The 16,872-nt window shown below is 40.5% G+C and overlaps 1 protein-coding gene across 1 annotated transcript in view; it reads left to right on the plus strand.

Moving 5' to 3' along the window:
• Window positions 1-11,962, plus strand: part of mpped1 (metallophosphoesterase domain containing 1) — a 93,482-nt gene extending 81,520 nt beyond the window's left edge. The window contains exons 6-7 of the mRNA XM_085139000.1: window positions 2,979-3,092; window positions 6,248-11,962. Of these exons, the coding sequence (XP_084995126.1) occupies window positions 2,979-3,092; window positions 6,248-6,366 (233 nt within the window). The 3' untranslated portion in view covers window positions 6,367-11,962. The remainder of the gene's footprint in view (window positions 1-2,978; window positions 3,093-6,247) is intronic.
• Window positions 11,963-16,872: the final 4,910 nt, after the last annotated feature.

Genomic DNA, 16,872 nt, shown 5'->3' on the forward strand with positions numbered 1-16,872 from the left:
AATATGGCCCCTTTATCTGGCTGTGAGGAAGAAGTTAACAGCAGAGAGAAGAAGGGAGAAAGTGAGACAAAAAGAGGAAAACATGCTCAATGCCCAAAGCAGCAGCTGCTTCGAAACAAGGAGCACATTAGAGTGAAATACCCCGAGACACAAAAAGCCCTCATAACTTCTCACTTTACTTCCACCGTCTCCCAAGGCTTGTAAAAATATACTTACACTTTTAAGGCATTTTATGCCTAAACCGATCCTGTGTGTGTGTGTGTGTGTGTGTGTGTGTGTGTGTGTTTTACAGGTGCAGAGATTTAGAGGGTAAAGAAGTTGGTCTGTATCACTTTACCACCATGACTGATTCACTGCCAGCTTAGTACACAGATGTCGTTATTCCTCTGCTGAGCACGAGCGGCTCCATTAATTCTGCTGTGAGCAGGTTGCTGGGATATAAAAGTGTATAAAGGCTGTCGTTCTTTCTCTTTGTTTTAAAAGCAAACAGATCTGATATAGTATCGGGCCTTTCATTGTGGGAAAAGTCCTTCCATTATACAATTAAACTTATAGCATTGAAGCCCCGAAACATCATTTCCAGCTGGACCTTAATCAATAAGAAAAACCAGGACATTTAAATTTGTTTGCCTGAAGCTTTTACCCAAAGAAAGTGTCACCCTCAACAACTTCAGACCCTTAGATTCTTCAAAATATCAATTCAATTTTATTAATTCAAATCACAGCAATATTCGCCTCAAGGTGCTTTATATTGTAAGGTCGACCCCACACTAACACTTAAAGATTAGTGTCGTATGTTTGGAACATAAATGCACTCATTCTTTTATAGCGCTTTTCTGCTCCCGGAGCACTCGAAGCTCTTTATACAACATGCCACATTCACACACATTCACACACACATGGATGCATCGGAGAGCAGCTCAGGGTTAATATCCTCCCCAAGGACGCCGCTAACCTTCCCATCAGTAGATGACCCGGTCTACCTCCTGAGCTAGCACTCCGACTACACCCTGAAACTGTGTGTGCTGTTTCAACTTGATCATTCAAGTCTCACTGCAGGCACGGATAAAATCCGTAAAATTTTGTTTTTTGTCTGTTTGTTTCGTTTTTGTTTTTTACTGTTTTTTTCCATGAAAATAGTCCCTGTGTGGCTTTAAGTGGCTTTGTTTAAACTGTGTTTCATTTAATATATCACTATACAAATGTCTCCCTGATTCATCCTCAGCCTCGTGATTAGCCGCTCTCTCTGCTGCAGGCAGGGAGACGCACTGCAACAGTGAGTGTTGGTAAGCAGGAGAGACAAATGTTCGTATGTGAAATCAAGAAGTCCTGAACAGAGAGAGACTGCAGTCTCTGCAGATACAGGAACTGCTGGGTACAACCTGTTCAAGCTATTTGAGCTGCTGACTGTTTCCTCCTACACTTGCTGGGAAACTTAATTTATACTATTTATACAGATTTCTATGACGTTGTTGTCACTGCACGATTGCTCCATGTGTGTCTATAGATTTCTGACGGAGCTGTGAACACACACACACACACACACACACACACACACACACACACACACACACACACACACACACAGCAGAGAAACTGTACTATATATATGCTATACTGCATGAGCCTTTAGCTGGAAGATATTTTCAAAGAGCTAATGAGTAGTTTCTCACGTTGAACCTTGTTCCCCGATGAGTTAGTCGACTCTTTCATGTCATACTGAATAAAACATATTTACATTAAGGCAGATAAGAAATTGTAGCATTTTATATGATTTTACACTTAAAATATGAATCCACTGATCACAATAACCTTTAGTTATATTTAATAGAACTTTTATTTTCCTGAGGATGCTGTAGCCTTTAGCCTTCATCGTTGTTGCCTTTCTTGTTTTGTTCGTCCTCTTGTCTGAGCGACAGACAGCGGGGAAGATGGAGGCGCAGTCCTCAGTCATTTTATTCCTCTGACTTGATGCTTTTATTGACTCAGCATCAGCAGCATCCGTCGTCGCGGAGGAGACACTAAATCATACACACTCCGTGCTTTATCCTTGTCACACACACTGTGAAGTATGCATCTGTGTGCGGCTTTGATTGATCTTTATTTTCTGTGGCTGCTTTTTAAGAGTCTTTTTTCAGTGCTGTGTAATGTGGTTCGCCATTAGACGAGCAGCTTGAAACGAAGAGCTTCTTTCTCAAGTGTGTATGCATCAAATTTCATACTATGGCATTCATGACATTTATGTTTTGAAATAAAGACACATTTTTTGAAAATATAAAACTCAGCATCACGAAGCTCACATTAAATGAATTAGTGAAATGATCCAGCAAGGATCATTGCTGTGGGAAGGTGAGGATACAAGTACTGAGTGAGTTTCTGATGTTAGGGAGTATTGAACTACATCATTAAACCAGAAAATACAGTTTCCAGCATCTTTCTGGTAGTTTAACTGCACACATATGTGTACAGTCATTTCCTTCCATTTTTTTTTCTTTTTGATTGCAATTAGTTAATTATGCAAATATAAAAATTGCAATAAAACAATGATTTTTATTGCATGTCTCCAACTGCACTGAATGAAAAAAGCCAGTTTGTTCAGTGCTCACAGCACCGTCATCATGTTGGATTAACCACAAGAACAAAAACCGATTGGTGTGATTTTTAAATGTTCAGAGACGTTGCTGGTAGAAAAGTAAAAGTTACCTGACTTCTGGCTCAGCTGGTTAACCAGAAAGATTCATCTTTCTCATTTTTCAACTTGTATCACCTCAGTGTCGCCGCTTCTGTTGGAGGGTTTAAATACCCCCCACTGTAGAACAGCTGACACCCCATAAAGGTAGTGGATCAATGGGCATCATTTTCTTTTCAAACTAACTGAAACCAAATAAAAAAACTAACATTTTTAAGGTAAGGCAAAAAAACCTCCCTAAGCTTTGTGAGCATGGCAGCGTATCTGATTCACATGTCTCTGTGTGCAGGTTTCCTGGACTGGGTTCCCAAGAAGATGCAGCGTGTTGGGTGCATGGAGCTGCTCAACACCGTCCAGAGGAGAGTTCAGCCTAAATTACATGTTTTCGGCCACATTCATGAAGGTACGACTGATTACACTGCTGTCTAATACTTGCATGATGAACGCTACAGTTAAATGGATGTTGATATTTAAATTATTATGTGTATTTAATAATTTAAAGGTGATATAAAATATAAAATGAATCACCCACAAGTTTGTGGGGATAGGTTAATTGGATAATCCAAATTACCCATAGGTGTGAATCTGTGAGTGAATATGAGTGCGAATGGTTGTCTGTCCCTGTGTGTTGGCCCTGCGACAGACTGGCGACCTGTCCAGGGTGTACCCGCCTCTCGCCCTATGACAGATGGGATAGGCTCCGGCTCCCCCCGCGACCCTGAAAAGGAGAAGCAGAAGCGACTGGATGGAAAATGAATCACTTTGAACGAAAAATGAGATCTGAGAGGAATCTGAGTGTTATATTCTTTAGACCAGCGCAGGCTGTTCACACATTACAGAGCAAACAGCTTACAAGCACTTAGTTCTGCCCCTCAGTAGGCTTCCGGTAGCTAACTAATAAAAAAAAAAGGCTTTTTAGTAAGCAGCCTTTAAGAAACAGCTTAAACAACTTTTTTTGTTGCATCACGTAACCTGTGTGGCTGCAGCATTACTCTGCTATGATTGTAGAATAGAGAGAAAACCGAACATCAACGATTTAGAATTTCATTTTATGCACAAATGTGTTTAAATATGCTTCCACTGATAATTTTACTTTGAATTATTAGACTTGAAAACAGAAAAGGTAAATTCATGAATTACATTTACAAGTTGGACAAAGATGATTCAGCCTGAAGCACAGCAGAAATAAAACTGCTGTTTAGGCCTGTAGCTGCGATGCTTCGAGGTGCCTGTTGATGTGATTTGGTGCTAAATCGAGGAAACTGAAATGAGGTGACTCAAATCAGAATTCTGACACGTGCAAACTCACATATAATGTGAGGAATTTCTGTTCAGGGAAAAAGAGGCACGCTAATTATTCAAGGCTTTTTTTGTTAAGCATCTAATGTTGCCGTGCAACTGTTGTATCAGTGGCTCCATAGGGTTTTATTTCAACTAATCACATGTTAACATATAAAGGTAGTACAAATCTGTGAATATCCATCAACCTTAAAATGCTAATTAAATGATTAAACTAACAAAACAATTTTGTTTTAAAAACATAGAATGGCTGAGCAGCAACATCAGCATTTCATACAGGCCAGCAGGGCCAGAGAGGCCCACTCCCAGCGTTGAGGGTTGCTTCTTTTTAGGGTTTTCAGGTCAGCACTGAACCCCTGGAGCACTGGTCCCCCATCACAGAGAACCAGATTAGAAACTAGATCAGATTTTATAAGAGCAGAAATGGGTTGAAAGCAGTGCTCTTCATTAACGTGAGGCCTCACCGAGAGGCAGAAATGATCCTCAGCGTGTTTTGTATTCATGTATTCCAAATGTGAAAGGAGCAGCACAGAAACGCAAAGCAATGTTCCAAGAGATGGTGAAAAAAATCACTCACGGCACAACGTTAAAATGTAGTGCTTTTTAAGAGACGGCAGTTAACTTATGCTTGAAACACTGTAACGCTTTAATGTCTGCCATTTGGAAGGCGTGCACTTTTGAAGCAGAAGCAGTGGTGTTAGTGTCACACTCTTTGCATATTTTTCACGAACTAGAATCTCAGATTTCAGAACTCATGAGCCTTTCTAGCTTCCAGTTTTGCAGCTGTTTCTTCAGTTCAGATCTGCAGTATTTCTTCTTTGTCCCTTGAACCACTGCAGTTATGATTCTTCCTGTGGTACACTCTCAGACTTTCCCTGGAGTATATTTACAACGCTTCCAAGTCTCTTCCATTTGGGGGGTCAAACTGCTCCACCCCAAATGTCTGCATCGTTGTTTTTATAAAATAGTTAGCATAGTACCTTTTTTCTGTTTTACAAAAAGTGAAAGGAGCATATATTTATACCAGTAACTGTTGAGTCACTGATTTAAATTCTTCTTTTTGTCCTTTTTCCCCCACAGTTTAGTTTTCCTGTTATAGAGAATGAAAAATGTAGACAAGTTTAATCAGTGTCATAAAGCCTGAACGTGGAGGTCTGATTAATAACCAAATGAATAACTAAAACCACAGTTACATGTGAATAATCAGGACAGCTGAAAGTTCTGAGTTGTGTGTGGTGCACACAGACGTCCATTTTGATCCCTGTTAATATAATATTCACTGTTATGCTGATGACATCCAAACTTACATCCGTATGAAACTGTCTCTGTCCCCCTGCTCCCTTGGTTTAACTGTCTACATGAAAGACTGGTTAACACAGTTTTCTAACCCTAAATGAAAGCAAGACAGAAACTATTGGACTTGGAAGCTGTAACTACTCTTTGGATAAGTTAACTGACACCCTTGCCCATCATTACTCCCATACTGTTAGAAATCTTAGTTTTTAGTGTCTACAGTTTAAACATCTGCCAACTTTTTCATTAGTAGTTTGGACTATTGCTGTTCTCTCTAGATTAGTCTTTAACACTCTCCATTGCTTGGTTGGCAACAGGTATTAGAAGATAAAACCACATCACTTCAGTTTTAGCAAATTTAAACCAGCTGAAGCCTAATCTTAAAAGTAGAGATAGTGTCTGTCTCCTGAATCCAAACTGGAAGCTGGTTCCACAGAAGAGGGGCCTGAAAACTGAAGGCTCTCCCTCCCATTCTACTTTTAAATACTCTAGGAACAACAAGTAGGCCTGCAGAGCAAGAGCGAAGTGCTCTAATAGGGTGATATGGTACTACAAGGTCATTAAGATAAGATGGGGCCTGATTATTTAAGACCTTGTATGTGAGGAGCAGGATTTTGAATTCTGGATTTAACAGGAAGCCAAAACAGGAGAAATCTGCTCTCTCTTTCTAGTCCCTGTCAGGACTCTTGCTGCAGCATTTTGGATTAGCTGAAGGCTTTTCAGGGAGTTTTATAACCCAAAAATAGCACTGAGATCATATAGGCAGATCCTCTTACTACAGCGTCCAGAGTCTAAGGGCCCGATCCAAAGAGGGGATCAGGACTCTGGAATAAACTGTAACCTCTATTTGTTTTGAATGTCTTATTTTATTTATATTTATTTTCTTTTTTTTGTTAACTAACTTGGTCAACCTTTCCAATGCCCTATAGAAATCAAATTGACACTGACATTTTTAAAACTCCTCAGGTTATGGCATGATGACAGATGGCACGACGACTTTCATCAATGCCTCAGCCTGCACCGTGAACTTCCTTCCCATGAACCCGCCCATTGTCTTTGACCTGCCCAATCCCAGGACTACGTGACTACAGGCATCTCATCTGCAAAGCCCTACCATCAGTAAGGAGAAAGAAATGAAGAGAGGTAGGTGAGGCAGCAGGCAGAAAGGACCAAATCCTGTAAATATTGCACAGATGTGTGTTTATCATGTGCAGCACACGTCCGGAGAATCTGATCGTGAAGCTGAGTGAGGGAAGGAGGACGCTCCCTCACACCGTTGTGTTCTGTCATACACCATCATTTCTTCATCTCAGCATGGACTTTAAAAGAGAAGAGACAAGGTTAATGGAAGGACAGTAAAATGCAAACGAACTGACGATTCTTCAAATCCTCTTTTACTGCACTGACAATCTGATGCTGCTCTCAGAAAAGACCAATGCCTCGTCTAAGGGACAGTTTTAGCTGAACCACGGCTACACAGCACTAACGGGACATTTGTTTGGGGGATTTTCACCAAGCTTTTCATACTTTTGAACATCAGTTTCCATCTTTTTACAAATTTCCTCCCACTAAGAACTTTTACTACTGCCCTTCCTTGTTTGATCCCATCCTCAGGCCTGGAGCATGCTGGAGTGTGCTTTTTTGCTTTCTTTTCACCAGCATGTCTGTGCTCGAGAAATCAAAGTGAGTGTTTGGGGGCACAAGAGGTCTAGATGTCTGACGTGATTCCCTTTTGCCTCATTTAAAACTCTCAGTAAGCCTCTTAACCACTAAAGGCAGAGTCCCATTCCTGCTTCCACGTAGTTCCCATGTTGCTCCTCCTTTTCCCTCCTCTCCATGCTTCATGCTATGAATGACTCGGTTGCTTTTTAGCCCTTGGCTGGAACGTCTGGCTCACGGACTTGCAGGAGACCAGGTAACATGCAACGTAAAGGTGCTATAAGCTAATCTGGACAGTCATGTCACCAGACCTGGGAGGAGTCGTGGTTGTATCAAGGATGCTCCCTCGTGTTATGTTAATTATGGAAGATATGAATCTTCAACTTTTCAAGAGAAGCAAAGCTGTAACTAACTGATCAATGTAAATGTTCTTTGTCAATGTAAAGAAAAAAACTTGAATTTTTCTTCTTGAAGATTACCAAGTGTTGCTATGCTTTTCAAAAAAAAATGTGTCAAGAAATTTGTGGTTGTTACATTTTCTTTGGTTCGTTTAGTAATGTAATGTAACGCTTATTATAGTATTTCCTTCTTTGTGAAGCTGCTCCGCCCCATTGGGTGAGTATTAACTCTTTTATGTCTCTAAGCAGTTTGTGTTACAAAAACCAGTAATTTTCTTTCGCTGCTTTATTTCTGAATGTGGCTGATCCCAGTAAGAGTCTGAATGTGCTTAGCATAACAAGAACACGTCACACTTTGATCTCCGACATTATGTATGAATGTTCCCCGGGGCTGCAGTTTACTCGCGCTATACTCTCGCTCCTTTCGACACATCGGCGTTCGTTGCAGCAGCTGACGTCTTAATGCTTCCAAATTGGCAAGACAGGAAAAGGGGTCAGGACCGCTCACCAAGGAACGCATCAATGCGGAAAACAGTGGGAGGGCCGTTTACATGTTAGAACACAAACATGGCAGTTTTAGCATCTTCTCTAAAATCCAAGTTTTAATTGTAATTTTTTATTTTCCATTCATCTCAGCAGGGCAATAAGGAACTTTAAATAACTGACAAACCTTCGTCCTTTTGCCATTTGATGCTGTATATCACACTGATTATACCACTTTCATAGATTCTTCATCTTTAGTTAATACTGCTCTTCCATCATCATTTGCTCTTGCATATCGACTAAATATGTCATATATTGGTTGACATATTTTTTTGACTTGTTTTATCTGGACCTAGCTGGACCTGTTGTCATTTAACCGGGGCCCAGCGTTTTGGTTGGGAGCATGGGTACTTTTTAATAAGAAAGTTCATTTAAAACCAGAAGAACCAGTAAAATCCAGTGTAGTTGATGATAAATTGCTTTTTTTGGTTTGTTTTCCTTGTAAAAAAAAATTTACCCAAGGCAGATGCCAACTTAGATTTACATTTCATTTAATAGAGAAGTGGCAGCCCATCATCCCAGCATAGAGAAAATGTTTAAACAGCTGGTATTTGTGGCCAACATAAATAATGTCTTTTTCCACTAAATGCTAGAAAATTTCATAGTTTGCTGCTTTGAGCTCACCCTCTGCACAAAAACTGTACTTACACTGCTTTGAATCACTTTAACCTATACAGCTGAACAAGAAGGACAACACGTTCTCACTCCCAAAGCGTAACATTTTACGCTAGGTGACAAATCGTCAACATATTACTTTTTCGGCTACCCACCACGTTCCTAAATGGTGACCTCGGAAAAGTGAGGAAATATGAGAACCATATGGACTCAATCTACACATGTTCGCTCTTTTTCTTCAAATCACTTAGAAACACGCTATTTAACATCATTAAAGTCCTGGTTAACCTCAGGAAAAAGGTTATGGTTAGGGCTAGGGATAAGGTTAGGTTTAGGGCAGGAATACAGGGCTGGAACGTCTATTACCGCAGGAGCGTCATTGCACTGGATTTCAGCCATAACCCGCCGCGTACCATAAGAACGCCGAAGGTCTCCTCCCGTCGGCATGTTACGCCTCGGGAGTGAGAACGGGCTCAGAAGGAATATTTGAGTCTCTCTCTACCTGTCGCTAAATAATTAACTACTCCTACTTCACTAATTGGCTGTGTTGGATAAGAAGAACGTGAGACTGTTTGTCAAAATGTCCAGACAGTACAGGACTGTGAACATCTCAAGAGGAGGATTTTCAGCCTGAAACGAGGGATACTGTAAATCGTAATTACAGTTTGAATGTAGACAGAGGAAGTTCTGTACAAATGCAGTTTGGGTCATTTTGCCTGTGTGAAAGTCGTCAAGACTTTATAAGAAGCAGCCTCATCATTTAAAACGCAAACTTAATTAGCATCTATGAAAGGAAACGTTCCGAGAAAGGAACAAAGACGAACTATTAAAAACTAAGAGATGGGAGGAACTTTCATCTGGAAGCTTCATGCAAAGCTGTCTGTTTGGTCTGACTCTCCAGCTCCAGTCCTCATTTAGATGTCTCTCACTTTGATGCTCTTCTGCTTCAGTAGCTGTGTTATGTTTCCTGTTTTATCCAAGAAGGAAAAAAAAGTGCTGTACTATTTCTTGATTTATTTTCTGAGGCATGCTTAAACAAGTTAATGACTTCTGCTACTCAGACAATCTGCATATGAAGAGTTTTGTTCCAAAATGAGATATTTACCTTTTGAAACAAGGAAAGCCAGCATGGGCAGGATGACTGACAGCTGAGACTTGAAAGCAGGATAACTTGTTGACATTTCTACTTGCTGGATTTTTCTTATTCAAACAGTGCTGGATGCTTAGGTGTTTGGATGAATGGATGTATAGCATTTTGGAATTAAAGTGTTCATATAGTGTTGTATTTTTGCCATTATTGCTGGGGACGTTTTTTAAACTGTACAATAAGAGAAAAAGAACCTTCTGGAGACATGTAAAGTACCTTTCTTTCTAAGGATTCTGGTTTCTTCACAGATTGAATAAAGTCTTATCTGTGACCAGTGGATCACGTTTCCTTATTTCCATCCTGTACTCTTCCCTTTTGTCTTTGCTGTACGTTTCTTGTTGTAGACAAAGAAAAAAAGAATAGAAAAGAGCAGCGAGGAAACTTTTCTTGTCTTTCCTTTGGTTCCAATCAAAGGTATCTTTGTCTCCTATCAATTATGGCGCTCTGAGCAGCAAGTTAATTTCCAGTCGCTAAACCCTTGCTGCTCCATCTCTGTCTTCTGTTTTGTTCCGCAGGTCTTCCACACCTCTGCACACTCTAACGAGAACCCTCTTTCAAATAATTACATTAGTAATCCCAAGGGAGAGCGGGTAATTTATTCTCGGACTGCTTTTTACTTTGCCATTAATACAACAAGCTTTCATATGCTCTATTCTCTCTCAAGCTCTCTCACCCTCCCTCTCTTTTCTCACTCTCCAGCCACAATGCTGAGCTCTTTTTCTCAGTTCTGATCATCCCTTTCCTATTTCCATCTGCTCATTCTGTCCTAGCTTCCTCAGATAATGATTCTCAGCACTCTATATTTCCCTGTCCTCTGTGAGTGCCCCTGCGCGTTGCTGCACTGGGATTTCCTTTGAATGAATGACAGACGTCCTCCCCATCTCCTTGTCATCCATCTCACCTCACACTTCCCATCTCATGAAAAGGCGCGCCTGCTACCTCCCGTCATCTGCGTAGTTAAAAAGGTACTTTATTTGATTGGCTTTGGAACACAAATCAGTGTCAAACAGACAGTCGTTGCAAGGAACACCTCTCAAATAATCAGTCCACTATAATTAATCTTTAGAGATTTTTTTATGTTTCTCAGTTCAACTCCCTCAATGGGTCTATTTGTCGTGTCAGAGGCAGATCTGTGCTGTCTGGGCTAGATTAACTCATGCCAGGATACAGGGGCAAAAAAAGCTCCTGCTTTGATATCATTTTCTCAATTAGCTGCACAGCATGACAATAACAGGAAATGATGCATTCAGTACAGTTTTATTTATATACAGTTAGCGTAACACAACAGTTGATGAAAGCACTTTATATTCAAATATAAAGACCCTACAATATTAGCCTTTGCATTGGAGAGAATATTGTATATATTATTGTATATATACCTTATATTGTAAGGTAGAGTCTACAATACTACATACAGAAAACCACCTATGAGCAAGCAGCAAGGGGAAGGAAAAACTCCCTTTTGTGACTGTGGTAAGAAAGAACTACCGTTTAACAAGGAGAGGCAGCCATCTGCCACGGTTGGGGGAGGGGCAGGAAAACTGGGAGATAAAGAAGACATCATTTAATAATATGCAGTTCAGTAAGGATAGATCCTCAGAAAGAACTAAACGGTTTTTGAAGTACACAGTAGATATAACAGAGTAGAATCCAGCAATGGCAGAAATTATGTTCAACTGACCAGGATAAGTTGGAGCTGAGGAGGAGTCACATCACATGAAAGGTAGAATGATTGTAGCCGATATAGCCGATACCAGCAAAACTAATGGATAGGGATGGGTACCGGTATCGTTCTGACATAAACGGTAGTAACCAGACCGAAAAGCAGCGCACATTTCGGTGATTTATTTCGGTGCTTTTTGTTTCCTGAGATGTCATACACTTTGGATTCTAGCCAATCATTTTACCTTTCCAAGGATAGTAGGCGGGTCCAGGTACGTACGTTCTTTTGGAGCAGAGCTAGAGATTAAAAAATGTTTGATAGAGTGATACCATATATGCCCTATAGCTGCAAAAAAGGCTAACATTGGTATCTTTTTAGAAAAAAACCCCAGCTAAACATGGGGTTTTTGGACAAAGTTTGTGTTTTCCGTTGTTTAAGCACCAGTTCCAACCAAAGGAGGTATGTTGTATCAACAGAAAAGGCTAACTTGGTTATCATTTCGCAGAAAAAAAAGAGACGTCTAAAAATAAAAACATGAGAGGTTTTTGGACAAAGTTTGTGTTCTATATTCTTTAAGCATCGGTTTGAGCACCGTTTAAGCACCGGCACCGTTTCAAAAGTACCGGTTTGGCACCGGTATCGGAAAAAACCTAAACGATACCCATCCCTACTAATGGATGGCTCCCTAACCCTAACCAAAAGCTTTACCAAAAAGAAACAAAACAGAAGTTTTTAGACTGATCTAAAAGTAGAGAGGGTGTCTGTCTCCTGAATCCAAACTCAGAGCTGTTTCCACAGGAGATGAGCCTGGTGGCGTAAGGCTTTTCTGCAGCCTGTAGTGAGACAGTGTTGCACCTTACCTGCAAGATGCAATTGGACCTGCCTATTTAATGCATGTGAGGACAAGGATTTAAAATTTGATTCTGGATTTTACCAGAAGCCAGTGAAGAGCTAGTATGGAGAATAATGGTCTGTCTTTGCAGTCCCTGCTAGTACTGTCACTGCAGCATTCTGGATCAACTGACTTTAAGATACGGCCTGATTTTTCAGGATTTTGTATGTTGCTGGATTAACAAGGTTTCAGTGAACACAAGGTCTTATGGAAGATTTAACACGATAAATATTATTCAGTCAAAACAGTGAGGGTAAAATGAATGAAAAAAATAAGCACATTTGGAATTTTGGTCCACACTTTTTTAAAATAATGTTCTAATTGGTATAATGTATACAATAATGGTATACAGAGGAGTTCATGGCAACTCAATAACTGCGAGGTGTGCAGGTCCCATGGCTCTAAAACCAATAAATTGGATTTTCAGTTTTATTTATACTGCAAAGAATCACAACAACAGTCGCCTGAAGGCAGTTGATATTGTAAGACAAAGACCCTACAGTAACACAGAGGAAGCCCCATCAATCAGACAATGAGCAAGCACTTGGCAACAGTGGGAAGGAAAAACTCCCTTTTCACCAGAAGAAACCCCTAGAAGAACCAGGCTCAGGGAGAGGCAGGGCCATTTGTTGTGGGTGAAAGGGAGGAAGACAGGACAGAAGGCACACTGTAAAACAGCCTTAATAATAATTACATGCAGAGTGGTGTAAAAACACAAGGTGAGAGGAGCAGAAATGCTCAGTGCATTATGTGAAGCCTCCAGCAGGCCAAGCCTATTGCAACCTAACTAAGGGAGGATTCAGAGTCAACTGATCCAGCCCCAATGATAACCTTTAGCAAAAAAATAAAGTTTTAAGAGGGTGTTTGTCTCCCGAATCCAAACTGGGAGCTCATCCCACAGAAGAGAGGACAGAATGAAAGGCTCTGCCTCCCATTCTACTCTTAATCATCCTGAGAACCACAAGTAGACCAGCAGTCTGAGAGCAAAGTGCTCAGTTGGGATGATGGTTCTATGTGGTCTATGAAATAAGATGGTAATTCTGATTATTCAGGACTTTGTATATAAGGAGAAGGATTTAAAATTTCATTTTGGATTAAACAGAGAACAGCTTAAAAGAATCAAGTATGGGTGAAATGTATACAAACTTAAGCCATGCTGCCATGTTCTTTTACTGAGAAGTGGCTTTCTCCTGGCAACCCTTCCAAAAAAAGCCATACTCTTTTTCTAATTGTACTGTAGCTTTAACATTTACAATAACATGGTAACCGAGGATTGTGGACTTTTGCTCTTTTCGCAGTTTCTCTGACCTCCCACATAGCAAAACTGGCATGGCTCGGATCTGGCCCACACAATGTGCTTACACATGGCCCACATACCGCAAAGAATGACGGCCCTTTGGTGGTCCAGATCAGGTTTGCCAGAGGTGGCCCACACATGGGCCAGCACAAGGCCAGTTGCAGACACACTGCTGGCCCTGTGCTGGCCCAGAACAGTTTCATCTCTGGCCCCAGATGTCAGCCTAATGTGTGCCTTTATCAAGCCATGTAAGAACAACATGTGCTAGAACATAACAGTGCAAAAGCAACATTCAATTCAATTCAATTCAATTTTATTTATATAGCGCCAAATCACAACAAATGTCGCCTCAAGGCGCTTCATAGATACAGAGAAAAGCCCAACAATCATATGACCCCCTATGAGCAAGCACTTTGGCGACAGTGGGAAGGAAAAACTCCCTTTTAACAGGAAGAAACCTCCGGCAGAACCAGGCTCAGGGAGGGGCGGGGCCATCTGCTGCGACCGGTTGGGGTGAGAGAAGGAAGACAGGATAAAGACATGCTGTGGAAGAGAGACAGAGGTTAATAACAGATACGATTCAATACAGAGAGGTCTGTTAATACATAGTGAGTGAGAAAGGTGACTGGAAAGGAAAAACTCAATGCATCATGGGAATCCCCCGGCAGCCTACATCTATTGCAGCATAACTAAGGGAGGATTCAGGGTCACCTGGTCCAGCCCTAACTATATGCTTTAGCAAAAAGGAAAGTTTTAAGCCTAATCTTAAAAGTAGAGATAGTGTCTGTCTCCCGAATCCAAACTGGAAGCTGGTTCCACAGAAGAGGGGCCTGAAAACTGAAGGCTCTCCCTTCTACTTTTAAATACTCTAGGAACAACAAGTAGGCCTGCAGAGCGAGAGCAAAGTGCTCTAATAGGGTGATATGGTACTACAAGGTCATTAAGATAAGATGGGGCCTGATTATTTAAGACCTTGTATGTGAGGAGCAGGATTTTGAATTCAATTCTGGATTTAACAGGAAGCCAATGAAGGGAAGCCAAAACAGGAGAAATATGCTCTCTCTTTCTAGTCCCTGTCAGTACTCTTGCTGCAGCATTTTGGATTAACTGAAGGCTTTTCAGTGAGTTTTTTGGACATCCTGATAATAATGAATTGCAGTAGTCCAGCCTGGAAGTAATAAATGCATGAACATGACGAAACTCTGTTCAGACAGTGAATGGACTGATTCTTATATAGCGCTTTTCTACTGTCCCGGATTACTGAAAGTGCTCTATACAACATGCCACATTCACCCAATCACACACTTTCTCTAAACTGAGTGCTTCCTAACTACATTCATACACAGTTACACTCTTGACACTAGATCCGGGCCAGACCTGTCTGCTATGTGGGCTTGAGATGAATTTTCCGGAACATCAGCTCCTGGAAAGATGAGCAACTGTTTTGAAAGTTTTCCACTTACTGTAGAATGTACTTCAAAATGGCCTCACAGCCTTTCCCAGATTGGAAAGGGTTATAGGGTTGGTGCCTATCAATCTCAGACTGATGACACCAACAACTGCTTCCTTAATATAATTGCTAATATCTTTCCTCCTTGTTCATTAAGATTAACACACACACCTAAATGCTCCAGCCAAAATGTGTGCTTTTATTAGAGGTGGCCAGACTTGATTGATGTTCAGTTTATCTAATGCATTTTATTATGAGCACCTGGCTGTTACTTTCCCTCGTAATTCCCATAGAAGTAGTATGGGGATGTTTAGATGTTGCAGTTTCTGCATTAATATTTGTTCAGTAATTAATAGCACAGTGTAATATTTCATGATTTTAGTTAATCTGTACTTCAAGGTGCTAAGGACCAGGTGATTTTTTTGCTGTACTGATATGTAAACCTTTTGACATGAATTTAGACTTTACTTTTTTCTTAAACTTTATTGACTTGAATATTTATCCTGAATATAGACTTAAAATAAAAAGTAAAATCTGTGTGGAAGAGAACACAAATTAGTTAACAGAACCAACTGTTAACCAACCACCTTGATCTCCACATGGACATACTGAGAGAAAAAGGATACAAAACTATTATTTTAATATTTTCAGGCCCATATAAGAGATCGGCTTGACAGAACTTAATTGAAGGACCAACTGAAAGAGCTGAGCAATCTAGATGTAGAGTAAAAGTATGTCGAGGTTGATTAGGTGTTTAAGACACACAAGGGGGAAACAGTGACCTGACATTTGTCTCTCTATGCTACCCCACCAGGACACAGAGCCAACCTGAGGTAAGTAGCAGCTCCTGGACACCTGTGACTGAAGTTCAGGACAATCAGTTCCAAAGAAAGCAGATGATCCCGGTGGTGTCAAAATAAGAGGTAGAAGAACTCCCCCCGCACTGAAATGACACAGCATCTGAATGGGACAAGCTTCAAAAGCTGGAGCTGGAGACGTTTGTATTCTCTGGAGAATTTTACAGACACAGCTTTCACTATGGTGTAATTGTTCATATGATTGTTGGGTTCTTCTCTGTATGTATTATTGTAGGATCTACCTTGCAATATAAAGCACCTTCAGGCAACTGTTGTGCTTTGGCACTGTGTAAATATAATGGCATTGAACTGAAAGTTTAATGCCATTATATTATTATTATAAGTTGGCATTATTAATGCCAACTGAATTATCTTGTTAATAATTTCACCTCCTCACTACGTACGACTCTGGATACTGTAGCTCAAGTGAAAACTAAGGTCTCTAATCAGAAGTACCTGACCCCGTGGTATAATTCTCAAACACGTAGCCTAAAGCAGATGACTCGTAATCTGGAGAGGAAATGGCGTGTCACAAATTTAGAGGATCATCATTTAGCCTGGAGAAATAGTTTGTTGCTTTATAAGAAAGCCCTCCGCGAAGCCAGAACATCTTACTATTCGTCACTGATTGAAGAAAATAAGAACAACCCCAGGTTTCTCTTCAGCACTGTAGCCAGGCTGACAAAAAGTCAGAGCTCTTTTGAGCCAACCATCCCTTTAACGTTAACTAGTGATGACTTCATGAACTTCTTCACAAATAAAATTTTATTCATTAGAGAAAAAATTACCAATAATCATCCCACAGATGTAATATTATCTACAGCTACTCTTAGTACCATTGATGTTAAGTTAGACTCTTTTTCTCCAATTGATCTTTCTGAGTTAACTTCAATAATTACTTCCTCCAAACCATCAACGTGTCTTTTAGACCCCATTCCTACAAAACTGCTCAAAGAAATCCTGCCATTGATTAATTCTTCGATCTTATATATGATCAACCTATCTCTAATAATCAGCTATGTACCACAGGCCTTCAAGCTGGCTGTAGTTAAACCTTTACTCAAAAAGCA

The sequence above is a fragment of the Neolamprologus multifasciatus genome, chromosome 17, assembly GCF_963576455.1.
Source record: "Neolamprologus multifasciatus chromosome 17, fNeoMul1.2, whole genome shotgun sequence".
NCBI classification, from domain to species: Eukaryota; Metazoa; Chordata; class Actinopteri; order Cichliformes; family Cichlidae; genus Neolamprologus; species Neolamprologus multifasciatus.